This window comes from Engystomops pustulosus, chromosome 9, assembly GCF_040894005.1.
Source record: "Engystomops pustulosus chromosome 9, aEngPut4.maternal, whole genome shotgun sequence".
Lineage (NCBI taxonomy): Eukaryota > Metazoa > Chordata > Amphibia > Anura > Leptodactylidae > Engystomops > Engystomops pustulosus.
Genome location: NC_092419.1, coordinates 87,006,282 through 87,026,842, shown reverse-complemented (window position 1 = coordinate 87,026,842; position 20,561 = coordinate 87,006,282). Strand labels below are relative to the sequence as shown.

Sequence of the window (20,561 nt, the reverse complement as noted above, 5' to 3'; positions counted from 1 at the left end):
CATAAATAGTTTTACCAGCAGGGATTTGATTTCTTGACCTACGGCTTAGACAAGTGCCTCAATGAGAGAAGTTAAGAAATAGATGGGCTGCTGTTTGTTTTTTTCCATCCTTTGAATAAATTTGAAGTAACTTGAATACATAAAAAAATAAATCGTAGAAAACCTTACTTCGGGTGCAAATTATGAGTGGGTGACTTTACGACTCCTCTGTCTCCGAATTTTCCATTTAGCCCATTTTAATTAGTTTTACATTGTTGTAATCATTTAGTGCACTCATTAAATGAGCCTTATTCATATAACGTAAAGCGATGACATTTTAATATCATTTATGTGCTGGAATATTTTACTATAACAAACAAATGTAAAAAACATTAGAAAAACACACTGGAGCTCATTTACTAAAGGGTCAGAACGCCACACTTTCGTTGGGTTTCCCAAATATTTCTGTTTTGCACCGAATTGCCCCGGGATTTTGGCGCACGTGATCGAATTTTGGTGAATCAGTGCCAGCTTGCATGGGACAGAAATCGGGAGGCTGGCCGTCGGACATCCCAACGGATTCGGACAAACCGCGGATTTTGAAAAAGGATTTGTGTCGCAAGATAAAGCACTCACAAGCACCGAGAAGAAACAGGTGAACTCCGGCAGACCTTGGCACAGCAGGGACACAGGAAGGAACTCGGATGCACGATCTTAGTGAATCGCGCCGGACCAAATCCACGTCGGACAACCCACTGCGGGATCGCGACAGGACTGGGTAAGTAAATCTGCCCCACTGTGTAGGAAAATTGAATAGGCTTAGTTATGTTGGTATGTCCTAAACAGCCCCTTCTAAAAGCCCTATTTAGCATTTACCGCCCAAACCTTATATTATAATCAACTACTAAAAACCTTGAACAGCTAGATCCCCCCCCCCCCAATATGTTTTGCCTAAAAGCACTTCCTCAGGGATTTAGGGACTATAGATGCCGCTTCACACCAAGAAAGACATATAGGGGTAGATTTACTTACCCGGTCCCATCGCGATCCCGATTCACTAACATTGTGCGTCTGAGTTCCTGCATGTGTCGCTGCTGCACCGAGGTCCGCTGGAGTTCACCTGCTTCTTCCCGGCGCATGTGAGTGCTTCATCTTGCGACACAAATCCTTTTTTAAATTCTGCGGTTTGCCTGAATCTGTCCGGTTGTCTGACAGCCATGCCCTCGATTTCTTTTGCGTGCAAGCCGGCACCAATGCGCCAAAATCCGATCTTGTGCACCAAAATCCTGGGGCAATTTGGCGCAAAATGGAAATATTCGGGAAATCCGATGAAAGTGCAGCGTTTGGACCCTTAGTAAATGAGCCCCATAGCCTCTGATAAAGGTTGTAAAAGACAAGGCAGGCAACTAATCGAAACCCTGACCTGTTAACACATGCATTAACGTTGCATTATATTGCGTTTGTAATTAGGCAAATCACGTCTCCTCAGCTGTTGTAATAGGTTTCAAAACGCAATTAAAGCGCAATTAAAATGCTACGTGTGACCTCACCCTTAGAAGTAAGCAATAAATTAAAAAAAAGTGTAAATGCAAAAATTTCTTCAAAAAAACAGGCTACTGTGCAAAATTTTAAACATTTAAAGCGTGTGAAATAATTTCAATTTACATATTAAAATAGGGTCCATGAAAAAAATCCTTCCTTTGCACTTGCCCTGGACCTGAACATGGCAATACAAATTTTTTACGATCAACTTTTTCTATCTATCTATTTTGATCTATCTATTAAAAGCATAACAACCCAAAAAGAGAATGAATCATTTGGATCACACAGTTAAGGTTCAGACCACACCTCAGTTTTGCAGGTTCCATACCCCTCCCCGTTATGAAATAGCAGAAAAAATAACCAAGAATACATTTTTTTTTTATTTTAACTGAATTGTAACAGAAGGCAACCTTTGATATGTTGAAGTTAATGGGGAACAGAGACTTTCCCTTCACCTGCCGTTCTTAGTTTCCTAAAATTAAGTGTGTTAAAACAAAGGGGGAGATTTATCAAGCTGCCTAAGAGTAAGAATGTGTTTAGTTGCCCATGGCAACCAATCACAGCTCAGTGCTCATTAACATTTTAAAGTGGAGCTGTAATTGGTACGGAGAAGGGTACGGAACCTGCCAAACTGGGGTGTGATCAAAGTGTTTTATTTATCATGTTGTGGTGATATATCCGACAGCCTGCAGGTGGTGGGGCAATACTACAGCAGGTCCTGCCTGTTGCAACCTATAGCTAGTATGCAAGCACACTCTGCCTCCAGACACAGCCACCTTGGCATGGAGGTAGTGTAAGGGGGAACATGGTCACAATACTTGGCCATGCACCGGGAATTGCAACAATATCAAGCTTTGATAAATCCCCCTAAAGGTTTTTGTTAGTTTTCCACTACGAAATCCAGTTATGGCTTTTGGAAGATGGACTAAAAAAAACAACAACCCAAAAGATACAGACCAGGGCTGCTGTGTTAAAGAGTTACAAGGTGTAAAGTAAAGAAGAACAGATAGCATTGTGAGGATTTGTAGGAGAAGTTTATATACCACATAATCCGGAGACAAGGCCATGTTACTGTAGTTGCATGCACTCATCTGCAAAGCCGGGGCTACTGGGCATGCGCAGAACTCTGCCATTGCAGACGCATGTGCAGCTACAGGGAGCTGTGCGCTGAAGAGAAGCCTGTAGGAGGGATTTGAATGAGGCCGTAGCTTTCGCTCCATGGTACTCCATGCCCCGGTAGTCTCTAGTGAAAATTTGCATACATAAAAGATAAGGTTCTGCTAATGTAAAAGTTTAAAAAAAAAAGGACAGGGCTTGGACAGAGTACAGGAACCCGCCATTGGATTTACCTTACTGGGTAGAATCATGATGGTAGGTTTCCTTTAAGGGTTATGTATCCGAGGACATCACATTTCTAAATATGAGGTAATGGTTTAGGGAAAAAATATGGCAACACGTAAAAAAAAAAGTTTGGTACAGTTCACTTGTTCTGGGCATCTGGAGCTATATAGTTTTTGCACATAACAAAGCTTATAACAAATGCTTAGCAAATTTTGTTATTTTGAGGTCACATAACATTTTTTAGATGTTCACCCCACATACCCTTTACAAAATCCTCTACATACTTTACCCTGCCACCTGAAAAGTTTTATAAGGGTTTCTTTCACTCGGTTAATTTAATCTCAGATTGAAACAATTGATTGAAAAATATTTAAAAATCTATTTTGCCTTGTTCCCGTCCTCTGGGATCAGGTGGCTTCAGGGCAACCATTCAAACCATTTATTACTCTGCAGCTTCATATCTCTGGAAAGTAAGATACAACCTTGCTTGTTCTCCAATTTATGATGCACAACATGCAGTTATAATTCAAGAGCACAAGGACGTAAACATTCTGCCATTCTAGAATAATACATTAACGAAAGTAACGTTTAGCCTAACCGCACACAAACTTATGAAGGTTTTGGGTCTCACAATGGTCTCGAGCAGTGGCGTAACTAGGAGAGACTTCTTCATGGTGCCCCCTTCCCCTCAAAATAATATACATATTAGTACACACACATTTATACAATCACACACATTTATACACTCATATATACACACATATAAAGTTTTATACTTATACGTACACATTAGAGATGAGCGAGTATACTCGTCCAAGCTTGATGCTCGTTCGAGTATTAAGGTACTCGAAACGGCTCGTTTCTCGGACGAGTATTTCCCCTGCTCGAGATCGAGCATTTAATTTAAAAAAAACAGTGAAGAACAATGAAGAATAGAATAAAAACAGTGAACACAGGATCATTTAAGTGAAAAACACAGTGAAAAAAACAGTGAAGAATAGATTACAGATGTTTGACACATCTGCTTACTTGTCGGAAGATACGCGCAGAACGGTGCGAACAAAATAGTATGTGAAGAACACATTGAAGAACACGGTGAGCAGGACAGAGACACCAGGGAGAAGCACAGAGACACCGGGGAGCAGGACAGAGACACCGGGGAGCAGCACGGAGACACCGGGGGAGCGGCAGGCACGGAGACACTGGGGCAGCGGCGGGCACAGAGACATCGGGAAGGGCAGAGAGATCGGGGAGACTTCAGTGGAAGAAGAGGAGCGGATCCCGGGACAGCGTATCTCCCGACAAGTAAGCAGATGTGCAGAACATCTGTAATCTATTCTTCACTGTGTTTTTCACTGCGTTTTTCACTTAAATGATCCTGTGGTCACTGTGTTCACTGTTTTTATTCTATTCTTCACTGTCCTTCACATCTGCTAACTTGTCGGGAGATAATATACGCGCGGAACAGTGAAGAATAGATTGCAGATGTTTGCATACATCTGCTAACTTATCAGAAGACATTCTTTTTCAATTAAATAACACATTTTATTCCTGAACCATGGTCCCTTTGAAAAATGCTCGAGTCTCCAATTGACTTCAATGGGGCTCGTTATTCGAGACGAGCACTCGAGCATCAGGAAAAGTTTGTCTCGAATAACGAGCACCCGAGCATTTTAGTGCTCGCTCATCTCTAGTACACATTTATACACTCATATATACACACATTTATATAATTATATACACACATAAATTATATACACATACACACACATTTATACACTCATATATACACACATTTATATAATTATATACACACATACATTTATATACACATACACACACATTTATACACTCATATATACACACATTTATATAATTATATACACACATAAATTTTTATACTCATACACACACATTTATACACTCAAACATTCATGTAGCCCAGTAGCTGCTGACCACATCGAAGTAGATGGCCGGAAGCTAGAGAAGAGAGATTCCTAGTCCTGCCTTCCCCTCCCCTGAAATTTCTCATCTGAGTATCTGGCTCAGGTGTGTACTGTGGAAGATGTGCACTGTTACAGTGTGCAGTATAATATGTATATATAATGGTGCATATTCTTCATATGTTACTGTGGCAAGTTGGATGCCAGGGATGCCCTTACACTGCGGGCCCCATAGCAGCTGCTATGGATGATACCACTGTAGTTACGCACCCTGCCCATGGTCTAAAGTTTTCAGCCCATTAGTCTGCTCTTGCATGAAGCCAATAATAAAATATGACAGTCTGTTATATCATCACTGGAAGCAGAGCATAAGAGGGAGGAGCTCTTACTCAGAACTGCGGGATCATGGGAGTTGTAGTTGTAGAGGGCAGCCGTCTTGGAGATAACTCAGCTTAACCATAAAATTTTGTGAATCATAAAAGCAAACTTTTTAAGCTTTGTTCTCTGATAAATTTTTATTAAAGTGTTTGCACAAGTTTTTTTGTCTGACTTTGAACTAGAAAGAACATGAAAGCTGCTTGCGCATGTATTTATACAGTTTTTGCTCCAGTTTTGTGTCGAGGCTGTACTGTGTCTGGCAAGACAGAAAAAATGTTCACCAAAAGGGGCAATTCATGAATCTGACGCACACAGGTAAACTGTGCACTGTTTTTGATAAATGTGGGCCATTGAGTTTTGTTATATTTATTCATTTATAGCATTATGGATTTTTGTAGCAGACATTAATATTCCCTAAATACCGCTTAAAGGAAATCTACCTTCAAAATCAATCATGATAAACCAGGGAGACTTTCTCACAGATCCATGCATGGTGACTGCGGTAATCTGCTTATATTTGCTATACATGGCCTCATTCCTTCTAAATCATTAGCATAATTGTTACAGTTGATTTCAAAAGGAAGGAGGACACGGATATCAAATATATAAAAATTACCACAGTCACAGAGGAGAGGGTATTTAACTGAATGGCAGTGGTCACGTGACTTAAATGTTTTACTGATGCATTCAGTATGTTATCTATTCTGCACCCTGAAGATCTGTGTAATGATACCTTTGTTTTGTGTTCTTAGTAGCAGCAGGACTGTGAAAAATGCATATTATTATTACCCCAGTCCATCCCATCTGCTGAAATATCTGACCAGAAGCCTTTTGTGTTTTGGGATCTCACACAGGAGTGTGCCACGGTGCTCCAAGTCTTGGAATTCAATCCAGGAATATAAATGTATGAATGATAAATGTATTCTTCACAGTTCTGTTGCTACTAACATACACAAAGGAATGATTATCCATTTAGAAGTAAATTTCCTATGTAGATACTATCTATAGGAGACATCCAGCAACTACCTGCTGTCTTAGGTGGGCTATCCCTCTAGTCCATCCAATAGTAATCAAGTTAATTTCATAGTAAAAGCATTCTCCATGCTGGGTCTTACACTCATGCTGACATCCGGTGTGAAGAGACACTGTGAAGGTCTTTCTTTGTGGTAGGTAACGGCACCCCTTATGCTGCCCCCGATTTTGCTGAAAGTGGTGTTGCCTGAGGCAAGAGGCTCAACTCGCCTCATGGCTGGTGCACCACTGGAGACATCACACAGACAGTAAGAAGCTCCACCATGTGTTTTGCATAGAGATGTTACCTCGATAACAAGTGGCTAGATACCAAAAATAAAGTGTTCTCATTATAAGGTCCTTAAAAGGGTTCTCTGTGTAGTTTTACCATTGGTACAATCTTCTTCAGTTTTCGCTTGGTGTTTATTAAAACATTTGATTAAACAGAAGCATAAATATGCAAATCTATATGGCAGAAGAGGGGAAATATACATATTAAAATGCAATTATTTTTGGTTGTGTAATTGCTGTAGACTCAGTTTGCATAAACTTTCCTTAAGAAAATGAAACAATTAGATGCTGTTTTTGGATTCTTGTTTTCTTTGCTTAAAAGCTATTGAGAAAAATACGGCTCTTCTCGGTCTGTTTTTTATCTTTTGCAGTAGGAGACATATTTGTCTGTTGCTTTTCAATCAAGAAATACCGCAAAAAAGTAGCCTAAGAAGTTTATAAGATGTTAAAAGGGTCTTCAAAAGCCATTAATAGTAAATCTAAAATTTTACCTAATAGACATTTGTTATATCTAAGGAGTTATGAGGATGGAGTCTATTGTCCTTCAAAAGCCTTTGACAGCATTCCTAAAAAATGTGACCTAGTCTCTCTGGAAACTTCACTCAGAGCATATATAATAGACAGCGAGTGGAAAGATATCCACAGGAGAACATAGTACATGAGAATTCAGCAAATTCGAGATTTGCATTGTAAAAAAGCCATTTAAGTACTGGCCACAGGCAAACTGCAGGCGGTAGAAACAATAACCTGGCCAAAATGGGGTTGTTAGTATATAATATAAATTTTTTATCTACTCGTGGTTATGATAAATACACTTAATGTAGAATTTTAAGTAGTATTGCGACCGGTTGTCCTCTCTAAGGCTCCATATAGTGTTGTATGTAGTGGGAATAATAATAATGACTTGTAATATAAAATGTATTATGTTACTCATGGGAAAGTTTTATATAATGTACCTGAGATATGTTTTATGACTAAAAGGGAGCCTGCTATTTAAATGAACACATCTAAAATAAATATGTCATGGTCAACCCAGTGATCCATACCACGGATCGCGGGGGGGACCTGTGCCCCTCTCCCGTGGACTTACCTCTTCATGCTCCAACTCCCGTCCGGACTAGACCCCGCCGCGGCCCCGCTCCCCAGGGCGCACACGCGGCAGTACTTCAAGATTTAAAGGGCCAGTGCGCAGGTAATTGGCGATGGACACTTCCGGGTCTGCATCATTCCCGATGGATCTTCAAGCCATTTTCCTGAAGAGAAAGCCCTCCTGTGTATCCAAGAATTCCTGTTTATCCAAGCGTTCTTGTGTTCCCGGGGTTCTGCTGCTGCGTTCCTGTTCAGTGTGCCAGTCTGTTCCTGATCCATATTCCAGTCCGTTCCTGTGTTCCTGTCCCGTGTGCCAGTCCGTTCCTGTGTTCCTTATCCGTGTTCCAGTCCGTTCCTGTGTTCCTGATCTGTGTGCCAGTCCATTCCTGTGTTCCTGATTCATGTGCCAGTCCGTTTCTGTGCTCCTGACATGAGTCATAGTGGGCCTTCCTGTGCTGTTCTCCCTCTGTCACCCCAGTTCTCCCATGGTATCCTGCATTGCTACCTTGGCTACCGCCGTGGGCTAGTCGCACCTGGTGGTACCCCGCCGCAGCAAGACCATCCTGCTTTGCAGCAGGCTCTGGTGAAGACCAGGTGCCACTTAGACTCCGGTCCCAGGTGTCGACTAGTACCAACCCCCTCCCACCCCCCCCCGGCTGGTCCACTGACTCACAGCCCTGACAAAATATTTCATAAAAACTATGATTAAAAGCATTTCCTTTATCACTAAATGGTTCCTTTCCGTGGCTGAAATGCTACAAAATAAGTTTGTAAGCTTATATGCAATGCACCTCATGTGAATCCAATCACAATAAGTGAGTCCTGCATATTTAATTTTACTTGGATTGCCCTGCCTCCTTGTTCCTGTTTAACATGTCTTTCCGCTAGGACATGCAGCTGTATGGAACAAGTATAGGGACTAGTTCACCAAGGTACCGTATGCTAATATTCAACTTCAGCTATGTTGATTTATCAATAGGTGTATGTTTAACACAATGCCTTGCTGGAACGATGACTTCTTTTACATAATTGAGTACATCATGCTCTATGAGATGGTTGATGACATCTAAGGTCCTTTTCCCAGTAATATCTGCTTTACACACTAACATTTACATCTACCCCTTGTATACATCTTATTTCATGAAATCACAGCATGCCTCCATAGAGTATGGGGAGGAGTTGAAGCCCATGGAGGCATCTTGTGATTTCATGTGATCAGATACATACTTGAGTTATGTAAAATTAGTTTCCCTCATATCCCCAGAAAATCAACTTTATGTAACCCTGCCTGGTATCAAAGGGGGCATGTCCTGCTTGGCTGGCCCCTCCCATTTACCCTATGCCATATGACCCTAACCATTCAGCACTTCATGTCATGTGACCAGGGTGATGTCATTTAAGGTCCTTTACCCAGTAATATTAGCATCTACCTTATGTATGTAACTGAGGACATGGCCCCTCTGATACATGGTAGGATAACATAAAGTTAATTTTTTTGGGATGTGAGAAAAACTATTTTTAATTAAAAGAAGGGTGATAATTAGTTGTCACTAACTGGATTTGACAGGTTCCCTTTAAATCATCAAGGGTGTATTTTTCACTTGTTTATATCTCCATTTTACCAACTTCTTCATGCATTCAATGAATTATTTTACTGTAGACTGTACCCCTATGTGATCTAAGGGGTCCTGAGACCATTAGCATTTCAAGTAGACTTCCTGTTGAATTTCAGCACACAGCTGTAAAAACTGTGAGGAATTGATACAGAAAGTGTATTGAAACATTGTATAACATTTCATTATGCAAACATTATCAATAATTTGATGAAAATAGAGAATCCCTTTAACAATGCACTATGGGAGCCGTGAAGCTATTTTGCCAGTGGCACGGCCTGAAGTTATTTTTATTTCAGAGCCTTTAGTATTGACAAGTCAAATATTCATTTATAATGAGAGAACTTTATTATTTTTATTATTATTTTGTACTAAATGATAAGAAACGAAAGGTAAGTCTTTAATTTGATTAAAGTTAATTCAACTTAATTAGGAATTTATGGTGACAGCTCGAGAATCATTAGTTCGCTTCTATCTACATAACTAGTTATCAGTTTTATTTTGAATTCTAAACTTTAATAAAAAAAAAATGCCAACCCCTCTCCATCTTGTAAGTAGGACACCCTATGATTTAAAAAAAAATCCTCCTAGGAAGCTTTTTGTTTCACTTTTGTTCTAAAACAGATTAACTTTTGATTGGGTGAGCATAAATTTCAGTTCGTGTTCTCTAGACGAGATTTTTTGAGGTCATGACAGCTCCTAATTTCAATGTCTCCATTCAAGCTTCAACTGAGGAACGACCTACAGCTGACTTTCCTAAGAAGCTTCCTCTTCAGTTTGATTTGTTTTTAACATACTGAATCTGCTTTCGCAAAAAGCATTTCTGTGTCGAATAAGTAGAACACACTTTAATAGTTGTGAAAGCAATTTAAAGTTGGATTGCTAAATCACCAGTTATATAATCCGTGAGCTGAAATTCTACAATATATGAATTCTGTCTTGGTAAAAAGAAAGTAAGCACATAGGGAAATGGCTAATACATTGTGAACTCTCAAATAAGCCGGAAAGCCTCATCTAAACCATAAAAAATCTTTCAAGTAGTATTTAAATATTTGCCAATTGAAATTCTATTATGACATCGGAGGAAGTAGAATAGGCTATAAAACATCAAAAACAACATAAAAGTCCTACATGAGCTGCCCTAATGGAGAAAGAGAATCTCATGAGGACGACTCCGAAAATGCCTAAGAATCCATCATGACCAAGTGTTTATTCCTGGTCAACGGACAAACACTCCCCTTTGACTGTTATTGTTGTTGACATTGAATCCATTCTTGGTCCTACCAACAAATAGATCTCTAGCAGATGGGTTTTTCCATACCCAATACCTCCTACCATAAAGAGATACCTGCCTGAGCTAATCATAGTAATCACTCTTGCTTTTTTCCTTGCTAGAAATTGTCGCTATACATTGGGGGTATATACCTTGGCAGTGTTAATTTTGGGATATTGGGAATACTATATAGTAATCTTACAGAACCGCAATACAGGCAGTCCCCGGGTTACATACAAGATAGGGTCTGCAGGTTTGTTCTTAAGTTGAGTTTGTATGTAAGTCGGAACTGTATAGTTTATCTTTGTAATCCCAGCCAGAACTTTTTTGGCCTCTGTGACAATTGGATTTTAAAAATGTTGGGTTATCATAAGAATCAATATTAACACTAAAGCTTCATTACAGACACCTGTGATAACTGTTTCAGCTGTTTATTGTAGCCTAGGACTAAAGTACAAGAAATTACCAATATCCAGAGGTCTGTTTGTAACTATGGGTCGTATGTAAGTCGAGTGTTCTTAAGTAGGGGAGCACCTGTATCCTTAATATTATAAATACTATTAATAGTGATTTCCATATTAAGTTCAAAAGTTTTGTCGATGACCTTCTGTTAACATCATCAGATGTTCTCACTTGTCTCCCCAGTTTACTCTAATACTAGACACACATGCCAAAAAGGTCAACCAAGGTCAAAGTCTAAAATCTTATTTGTTCATACCATGTCTTAGAAATTCACCAAACTCAACTCAAAATGATCATGGATACTGAGAATACATTACATACAAATAATCCTGTGTCCTTAACCCTATACTTATTTAGAAACATCTCAATGCCTTACTAGTATCTTACTGCTGACCCAAGTATAAGCTGAGGTTCCTAATTTTAACACAAAAAACCTTGGAAAACCTATTTACCTAAGTATAAGCCTAAGGTGGGAAATGTGTTGGTCCCAGCCTCCCCCCAGTAGATAGCTATTCACGCCCTTTGCCCCTAGTATATAGCTAACCAGTCCATGCCCCCAGTATATAGCTAGCCATCCCATGCCCTCAGTATATAGCCAGCCAGCCCATGCCCTCAGTATATAATCAGCCAACCCATGCCCCTAGTATATAGCCTGCCGGACCCTGCCCCCCAGTATATAGCCAGCCAGCCCATACCCCCAGTTAAAACCAGCCCATACCCCCCCCCCCCGTATATAGCCAGCAGCCAATGCCCTCTAGTATATAGCCAGCGTGTCCATACTCTCCCAATATATATAGCCAGCCAGGCCATGCCTCCTAGTATATAGCCTGCCAGCCCTTGCCCCTTAGTATATAGGCAGCACATGCCGACTAGTATATAGCCTGCCAGCCCTTGCCCCTTAGTATATAGGCAGCACATGCCGACTAGTATATAGCCAGCAGCCCTTGTCCCCAGTATATGGCCAGTAGCCCCTGTCCCCAGTGTATAGCCCGTAGTCCCTGCCCCGAGTATGCCCAGCCAATTAAAAAAATAAACTCTGTACTCACCTTCCCAAAGCCCCTCGCAGGTCCTCTTTCTTCTGGTGCTCCAGCTCCCAGGGAGCTCTCTGGAGCACCAGAGAGAGAACCTGTGTAGGGCATCGGAAAGGTGAGTACAGATGTTTTAATAGAATCAAGTATAGTTTTTTCCGCACATTTTCTCTTATGAAAAACTCGGCTTATACTCGGGTATGCAAGGTATCTAATATAGCCAAACATATTATTGGGGAGTTTTAAACAGGGTTTTACTGGCGTACAGCCAGGAATTGCTAATTTCTCCCCCTTCCACCACTTACATGCTAAGTAGTGCAGCACAAGCCATAGCCCTGTGCTTGTTCCTGGTGCAGGCTTCAGTCCAATACTATGCTAATTCTACCACCATCTGCCAGTTATACTGAGCGGCAAGAGCCAAAAAGCACCAGCACTTGATAAATCTCAACCTATGCTTCTCAAAAAAAAATAGTGAGCTAAGTGTTTCAAAATACTATAAACCAGTGAGTATTATGTTTTGCTTAGTTTACTTGGCCACAAATTCTATTGAGTTAAGTGATTCTACCTCACAAAGGTAAAGGGTTTTCCCAGTTAGGAAAAGTTTGTTTGAAGTAGGATGTGTTCATATAGTCATGTGTTGCATATGACTATTGACAGTGATAGGCTACAGCAGGGGTGCACAACCCAGAGCACATGGAATGCATGCTACCCACCACAGACAGATCCCAGGTCCCTGTGCTGCAGATATTCTGTCTATAAGCAGGGAGGGCACAGTACTGGGACCTATCAGAGCCCCTGCGTGCAAACAGTTATTCACAATTATTACCTGCTGTATGGACTCTTCAAGGAAGCTGCTTCCTCTGGGGCTGTACTGAGGCTGCACTGCGCTCTGACAGCCCCACCCACTTGAAAACCTCCCCCTTGCTTCATCTTTCCTCATGTATTATGGTCAGCTCTGGTGGTGGTCTCCTGCAAAGTCAGCTCTGGGGTCTCCAGTATAGCTAGCTCTGGGGGGTTCTCCTGTATAATCCGCTCTTAGGGGAGTATCTCCTTCATAGTCAGCTCTGGGGAATCTCCTATATAGTCAGCTCTGGGGGTCTCCTGTCTTGTTAGCTCTGGAGGTCTCCTGTATTAAAGTCAGCTCAGGGAAGGGGGGGCTCCTGTATTAAAGTACACTCTTGGGGGAAGGTCTCCTTAATAATCAGCTCTGGGTGGGGTCTCTTGTGGTTAAGTCACCTCTGGGGGGGTTAGTGTATAGTGAGCTCTGGGGAGTGTTCTTGTATAATCAGCTAGGGGTGAGGGTCTCCTGTATAGTCAACTCTGGTGAGCCCAGTGCTAAGTGATCCATCATATGATGTTGCCCCTGACCCCAGTAGCTGTAATATTTATCAATAGGTTCCAACCTCCTGATATTTCTACCATGCTCTGCGTTGGGGGGAGGTGGGGGGGCAGTTCTATGCCAGGTTTGGCCTGGTGTAGAATTGTACCACTGTCTGCACCTGAATGGGCACAGGCTAAGGCTTGTGCGCAGGCATGGGGCAGTAAATCTGTCCCTATTAGTCTCATCATCTTCGAGAGACAAAATCTCAAAAGTGACAATACCTGAAAAATGTTATGTAAAATAATGCTCCAGTTAGTGTTCCAGTTATGATACTTTGTTTCCATTTAAAAGCAAAAACATTTCACATGAAAGAGAATTGTTCTAATGTAGAGGACGCATAATACTTTCCACATGGCTTCTCTGTACAAATGGTAGGATATGTCTATTAGGCAATCTTCGGAATCAAATGACACAACTTTAGCTCCATCTTTTACAGTCAAGTGAGCAATATGATGAGCCCATCCAGCTCCATGAGTTTCTCAATTTCTGTGTTTTTCTGCAGATATTTAATTATACCTCTACACTTCCCTCCCATAACAGATGCACTGCCAGACAGAAAAGCTGCACACTTCTGATTACATCTCTCCGTGGCTTTCTATATGGATTTTCTATTATCACAATCACCAGTGGGATAGCAAAAAACTATCTCGCCACATGGCAAACCTGACCTATTTAAAGATATTTGTCATTGATGACTGTATAGCATCTCTAAACAGAAGATGGGGGGGGGGGGCATTGTCCTAATTGTCATGGGTTGTTTTTGGGAGTTATGGTGCAATTTCCCCAATACTGGGTGTCTTTCTGCATTTGATGGGCACTATGCTGTATATGGAATGACTAGCTACCCCTTCTTATCTTCCCATTCCACCCAAGTTAGTCTTTTTCTGTCTTTAGTGGTAAATGTTATAGTGGTACATCATTTTGCCTTTATTTTCAATGTAGTTTAAGTATTAACTAGACTCTTGCTACTATATATTTGCAGTCACAATAAAGCTCCCCACACAATAATATCTTAAAGGGGTTTTTTTTCCAGAATCATCACACATATCCACATGATACCCTCAAAATTGGGACCCCCCTATGATCCTGAAAAGAGGAGTTCCATGCCCTGCTGGTTAAATGGCCCGACAATCAATCATATACAATACCAAGTTATTCGATCTCTTTGGGATCTGGCATTGTGTACTCAGCTTCTCTTTAGTAAGTAATGTTACAGTTTATGAGACTGAACAGCGAGCATTATTAGGGAAGGTTTTTTTTCCTTATGTGCTGTTAAAGGGAACCTGTTACCAGGGACCTCATTTTCACTAAAGACAGGTTGCAGAAGCCCTTAACACCTGCATTGCAAATATCCCTTTCTGCTTTCTCTAACTTACCGTACACCCTGACAGAATCCTCTGTGTAGCCTCAGGCGTTGGGCTTTGGTTTGGATACATTTCAAAAAACAACATGTGACCTGTCTGTGCTGCAGGCTGCTCAGCTTTTGACCCCCCACCTTTGTGCTCCTGTACAGCTCCTCCCTCCTCAGAGCCTGGTGAGCTGACATCGGTGTACAGGATCAGAAAGGTAGAGGCCAAGAGCTGAGCAGTCTGCAGCACAGACAAGTCACGTGTTGTTTTTTGAAATGCATCCAAACCTATTTCCAACCCCTGGGACTACACAGAGGATTTTGTCAGGGTGCATGGTAAGTTATAACACATACCGTATATACCCGTGTATAAGCCAAGTTTTTCAGCACAAAAAATGTGCTGAAAAACATCCCCTCGACTTATACACGAGTCAATATTAACTAAAAAATACTTAAAAAATAATAAATGTATATACTCACCCTCCGGTGGCCCCGATGCGCAGCGCTGCTCCCCTGATGTCCGCGCCGCTTGTCTTCAGGTTTCCGCGCCCATCTTCTTTCTTCTGCTGGGTGCCGGGATGTCTTTCCCCCATGTGGCGCCTAGTATGACGTCAGCAGTGGTGCGTCATACTAGGCGCCGACCAGGTGAGAGCAATGGCGGCGCCCAGCAGAAGAAAGAAGATGGCCGTGGAAGCCTGAAGACAAGCGGCGCGGACATCGGGGGAGCAGCGCTGCACATCGGGGAGTATATAAGTTTATTTTTAATGCTGGGGACAAGCTGTATACCACTGGGGGCAGGCTGTATACCACTGGGGGCAGGCTGTATACCACAGGGGGCAGGCTGTATACTACTGGGGGCAGGGCTGTATACTACTGGGGGCTGGGCTGTATACTACCGGGGGCTGGGCTGTATACTACTGGGGGCAGGCTGTATACTACTGGGTGCAAGCTGTATACTACTGGGAGCAGGCTGGGCTGGCTGTATACTATAGGGGGCCGGTTGGCTATATACTGGGGGGGGGGTCTGTGACCAATGCATTTGCCACCCTCGGCTTATACTCGAGTCAATAGTTTTTCCCAGTTTTTGGTGGTAAAATTAGGGGTCTCGGCTTATACTCGGGTCGGCTTATACTCGAGTATATACAGTAATTATATTGTAATCCAAATGCTTAGAGAAAGCAGAAAGGCATATGTGCAATGCAGCTGTAATTGGCTGTCTTTAGTGAAAATGAGGTCCCTGTGACAGGTTCCCTTTATGAAGCATTAGAGAAACCTGTTTAATTACAATTTAATGTAAGTCATATCCAGTATACTTCCCCCACCCCCAAACCTACCTGTAAATCTTGTATCTAGTTGAGTAGCCCTGCCGATGCCTCTCCACAAAGGACAGGTAACTCTTAGAATGGTGAAATGGACCTCGATCAGAGATGAGCCAGTCAAACTCTTTGGAGACATGTTCCTGGGATTGGAATGATTCCTTTACGACGATCTGCTCCCAAACAAACAGGAAGGAGAGCAACTTGACTAGACGCCAGCTCATGCTTCTCCCTCTGCTTCTCCCCTCTCATTCTTGCTCCATTTTCTGGAGTCCTATTAGAAGGAAAGAAATAGCATCAGTTTTTATAACCGTTATACTGTCTACTATTCTGCACACTTTTAAAAAAAATCTCCACAATGAAAATGAAAGATTATTTGATAGATGTGCAGACAAAAAACCACAACAAAATATTCCATAATAATTTTTCAATAATATTTTGATTATATACATAAGTGTATTACAAATTATACCCCAGAGACCCTCAATTAAGCTTTTAGGATATAGTTACACAAAAATTGTACTGTCATTTATTGTATTGTAAAAAAAAACACATACTCAAATGCCCTAGGGGGCTAAAAGTCGAAATAAGGAAAGTTCTAGCAAACATTAAAAATATTATAAAAAATAAAATGAAAAATATAACACGAAATTCACAATTCTAGAATTGCTGTTTTTGGTCATATTGGCTTTCCAAAATATTGCCACACAAAGTCATCAGAAAGCTTTATGTATTCCAAAATTAGACAAACACAACTCCATCTATGAAGAATTAAATAGGGTGTAAAAAAGCTTGATTTTTAAGGATAGGACTGTTTTAAAAGTGGTAAAAAGCAATATAATTACATAAATGTGGCATTTTTGTAATCATAATGACCCAAGGAAATGAAGTTAGCATGTTACTTTTTGCCGTTTCCTAATACACTGGGGGAGAGTTATGAAAGTGTAGATGTATAGACCAGTGGAGAGTACACCGTCATTTTCTACGCCAGATAAATCATGCTGGATAATTTATCTGGAGTAGTTTACAGTTGTGGAGTCGTACTTTAGACAAGCTAAATGAATAGTTTCCAAATTAATTTTGTGGTCCACCCACTGAATTTTTCACTCACAGACTGAATATTCCAGCACACAGACTACGCCCCACGGATTAGGGTACACCCACAAAACACCAATCTTCAAACAGCTGTACAATACATATATTAACAAGCCACTTGAGATATGTCCCAGTGCTTAAAATATCAAGAATTAATAGCTATATATTAAATATTTAGCCCCGAGTCAACCAAAAATATAAAAAAATGGAGGATGGGCAAATAAAAAGAAAGAAATAAAAAAAAATATTTAATCAACTGGGACTTGCTAAAGACATCTGGAGGTTTAGGTTAAGGATAAAAAATTTGCCTGCACTATTTGATCTGAATCCAGTAAATTTTGGCTTGCTATACTGATAATTTATGCCAGCAAAGAAGTGTGTTAGACCTGTAGAGCTGTAGAAATGCTCTCTTCAGTCATTAGCATTGACAGGCAATAAAAATTTATTGCATCTGGATGTTGAATGTTTCCTACAAATAGCAGATTATATAGTGTTATGTCTATAAATCATATGGTAGGATCATCCAGAATGTGTCAGAATTTTTCCTAATATTGGATCAAGAGACAATTTTCGTGTCGGTTCCTTATAGGAAATATACCATCAGGATCAAGGATTGTAAACCAAGCATACTTCCATGCTTGTGTGCGCCCCCTCTGGCAGGATCCACTCTTCTAAAGTTTCTTATGCCCTTGTTTTTACAAAGAAAAGGCTTTAAAAATGATGCAAATGAGTAAGAGGGGCTCCAATCTCCCTTGCCCTTAATGGAGCTTTGAGCCCTTCAGGGTCATTTGCATAATTTATTAAACCTTTTTTACAAAAACAAGTGCATAAGAAGATAAAAAGAAGAGTGGATCCTGGCATAGGGGGCACACACCAGCACGTAAGTGTACTTGATTTTTACAATCCATGATCCATGGTAGATTTCCTTTAAGTTTCACAGATTCAATGCTGACAGTGTAGGCATCAAAGAATAACTACAGTAGTAGTAGACAGTAGTAGGTTATACTAATTAACAATTGATGAGCATTAGGCTTTGCAGACATATAATTACACACATTTGGGTTCATTTTTGCTTCAAGATGGCCAACCAGAAAAGGGAAGACAATTGTATGAAACAGCTAAGGCAGCGGCTTATCTGATCAATAACAAGAAGATCAAGTCATTATTCATATCTCCACTGATCAATAACAGTAGGAAAGGGTCATGGGGCCTCCATATTCATTTGATCAATCAATGGTACTACCAAAATGAGTGAGTTTGGATGATTCATATCAAGTGTCTAGAGCCAAGTTTTCAGACTGGCCGTACATGCTCAGTAATACCGGCCAAGGAATGAACAACCTTTTGAGATTGTTCACACAATGGTGGACATTTAAACCAAGTGTTGTTACTTCTGCCGGTTTGGTTTCTGACTAGCTGACAGAAATGAGGTACATATTTAATTTTCTAGCGCTTACCAGATAACATTTCTGATACTGGGACCATTTTCTGTCCTGAGCACCCCAAATGTGTGCAGGAGCTGGAGAATTTGTGAGCAGGCTGCCGAGGAGCCGCAGCAATGGCCACTGCAGCCAAAATATTGCATCCGTGGCTGACCTGGTATAGCAGCTAGTCCAGTCAAAATTGGACACAAGAATGGAGGACAGTAGAAATGTAAATGTGGGGAGTCAATTACCTTCTGAAACCGCACAGCCATCTATAGATGGAGTGCAAAATAATAGCCAGATTTTGGAGTCGAGTGTGTCCACCGGATTATCAGAAAGTGAACTTTCACAGGCAGAGAGCTGTGACTTGGCCGACTTCCGAGTGAACGTTTCCTTTCTGCTAAACCAATTTTCTTTTAGTCTACTCTCCACCACATCACAGAGCACAAAAAATTTAAAACACATATATGAATTAAATTGGGGTTTCCACAACACGAAAACCACGACCCCTTTTCAGAAGAGAGTTGGAGGAGGTGGAAAATCTATTTTTTTCTGGCAATAACCACTACAAAATGGGTTAAAAAGAAGAACAGGTGGTAACATAAAAAGTGGAAAACCCATAGCAAACGTCCCCCAATGTCCCTAAAGAGGACCCAAAAAATGACCCCCGCAAAATGTGCCCCCCCATACTCCTCACTCCAGTCGGCCTTATTCATTAGGGGGCCGGCCAACACACCCCCTCCACACCCCCTCTATGCCCCCTGTGTGCGGGGACCTGTAGAAGAAGCCAGCAGCATCGCATGTATTGCATAATCGCTGCCGGCTCTCCGAGATGCGGCCGCGCCGCACTGACTGGGCCGCGCCGACTGCCCGGGCTCAAGATGGGAGAATCCGACCTCTTATTTAGTAAGAGGTCGGATCGCTTTAAAGCAATTTAACACAAATACATTTTTTTAAAAACTGGGGAGAAAGGGGCTGGGGTGAGGAGTATGGGGGGCACATTTTATTGGGGTCATTTTTGGGGTGACAGGTCCTCTTTAAATTAAAGAGTTTAGTGAATCACAGACCTTAAAAAAAAGTAAAAAATGTTTTTTTCAAATGATGACAGATGTTGCCACCTATGAGGCAACTCAACCGTTCTTTTGGTTATTCACCCAATGAAAATATTAGATATTTGTGGACTGATAAGTTTACGAACTCAAATACCTAAATCATCATACAATGCTTTGACATTTAAAACAATGAGTTACTAAATTGTATGTACAATAAGGTATTATACTGACATTCATTCAAGAGAAAGCACCTACTATAGAAGACAAGTGTTTTCCTTTGCCATCCCCTGGAGCTGGCAGATACCAGGTAACTATAACAGGGAATCAGAGATCAGAAACGACATGTTACTAAAACCAGACCCAGATATTCATGTCACTAATATTTTACTTTGTAATCCAATGAATCTCCTAATTGCTTATTTCAATTTCAGTCAACGATGTTTAATTCTACAAAATTGAGTGATTACCAGACATTTCCCTTAAGCACACATTTTCCTTGGTAAATGGATTTATGCTTAATTACAAAATTAGGTATGTGACGTCTTTTTATTTAAAACACTAACCTATTCAAAAAAGAGAGAAGCTGTAGATTGGTACACGATGATAAGAAATAACGCTCACACTTTTAAGTACTGAAAGTTGTTTTTCGAAAATGCCATAAACTCTTTTTTTTGGAAGGGGGGGGAGACGTGTTGTCGTGATGGAGAATTCCCAGCTGTGCTATACAGTTTATAGACCATGTAATGTTCCTTTGGTGACCTTGGTCAAGCAGATATTACATTACTATTGCCGTATTGCTAAGGGTTTAAAAAATAAAAAAACTAGCATATATACTTGAGTGAAAGCCAAGTTTTTCAGCACAAAAAATGTGCTGATGAACCCAAACTCGGCTTTTACTTGAGTAAAAAAAAAAGAAAGTTATTACACACCTTGAGTAAATAATGACTTTCTTTTTCTCATCTCTGGCACACAAGATATTACGGCAGCAGCGGGTG

The 20,561-nt window shown here is 40.9% G+C and overlaps 1 protein-coding gene across 2 annotated transcripts in view; it reads right to left on the bottom strand.

Moving 5' to 3' along the window:
* BRINP1 (BMP/retinoic acid inducible neural specific 1) overlaps window positions 1-20,561 on the bottom strand; it is a 140,158-nt gene that overhangs the window by 62,846 nt on the left and 56,751 nt on the right. For both annotated transcript variants that reach the window (XM_072125578.1, XM_072125577.1), the window contains exon 2: window positions 16,014-16,269. In XM_072125578.1, coding sequence (XP_071981679.1) covers window positions 16,014-16,219 — 206 coding nt within the window. In that variant the 5' untranslated portion in view covers window positions 16,220-16,269. The remainder of the gene's footprint in view (window positions 1-16,013; window positions 16,270-20,561) is intronic.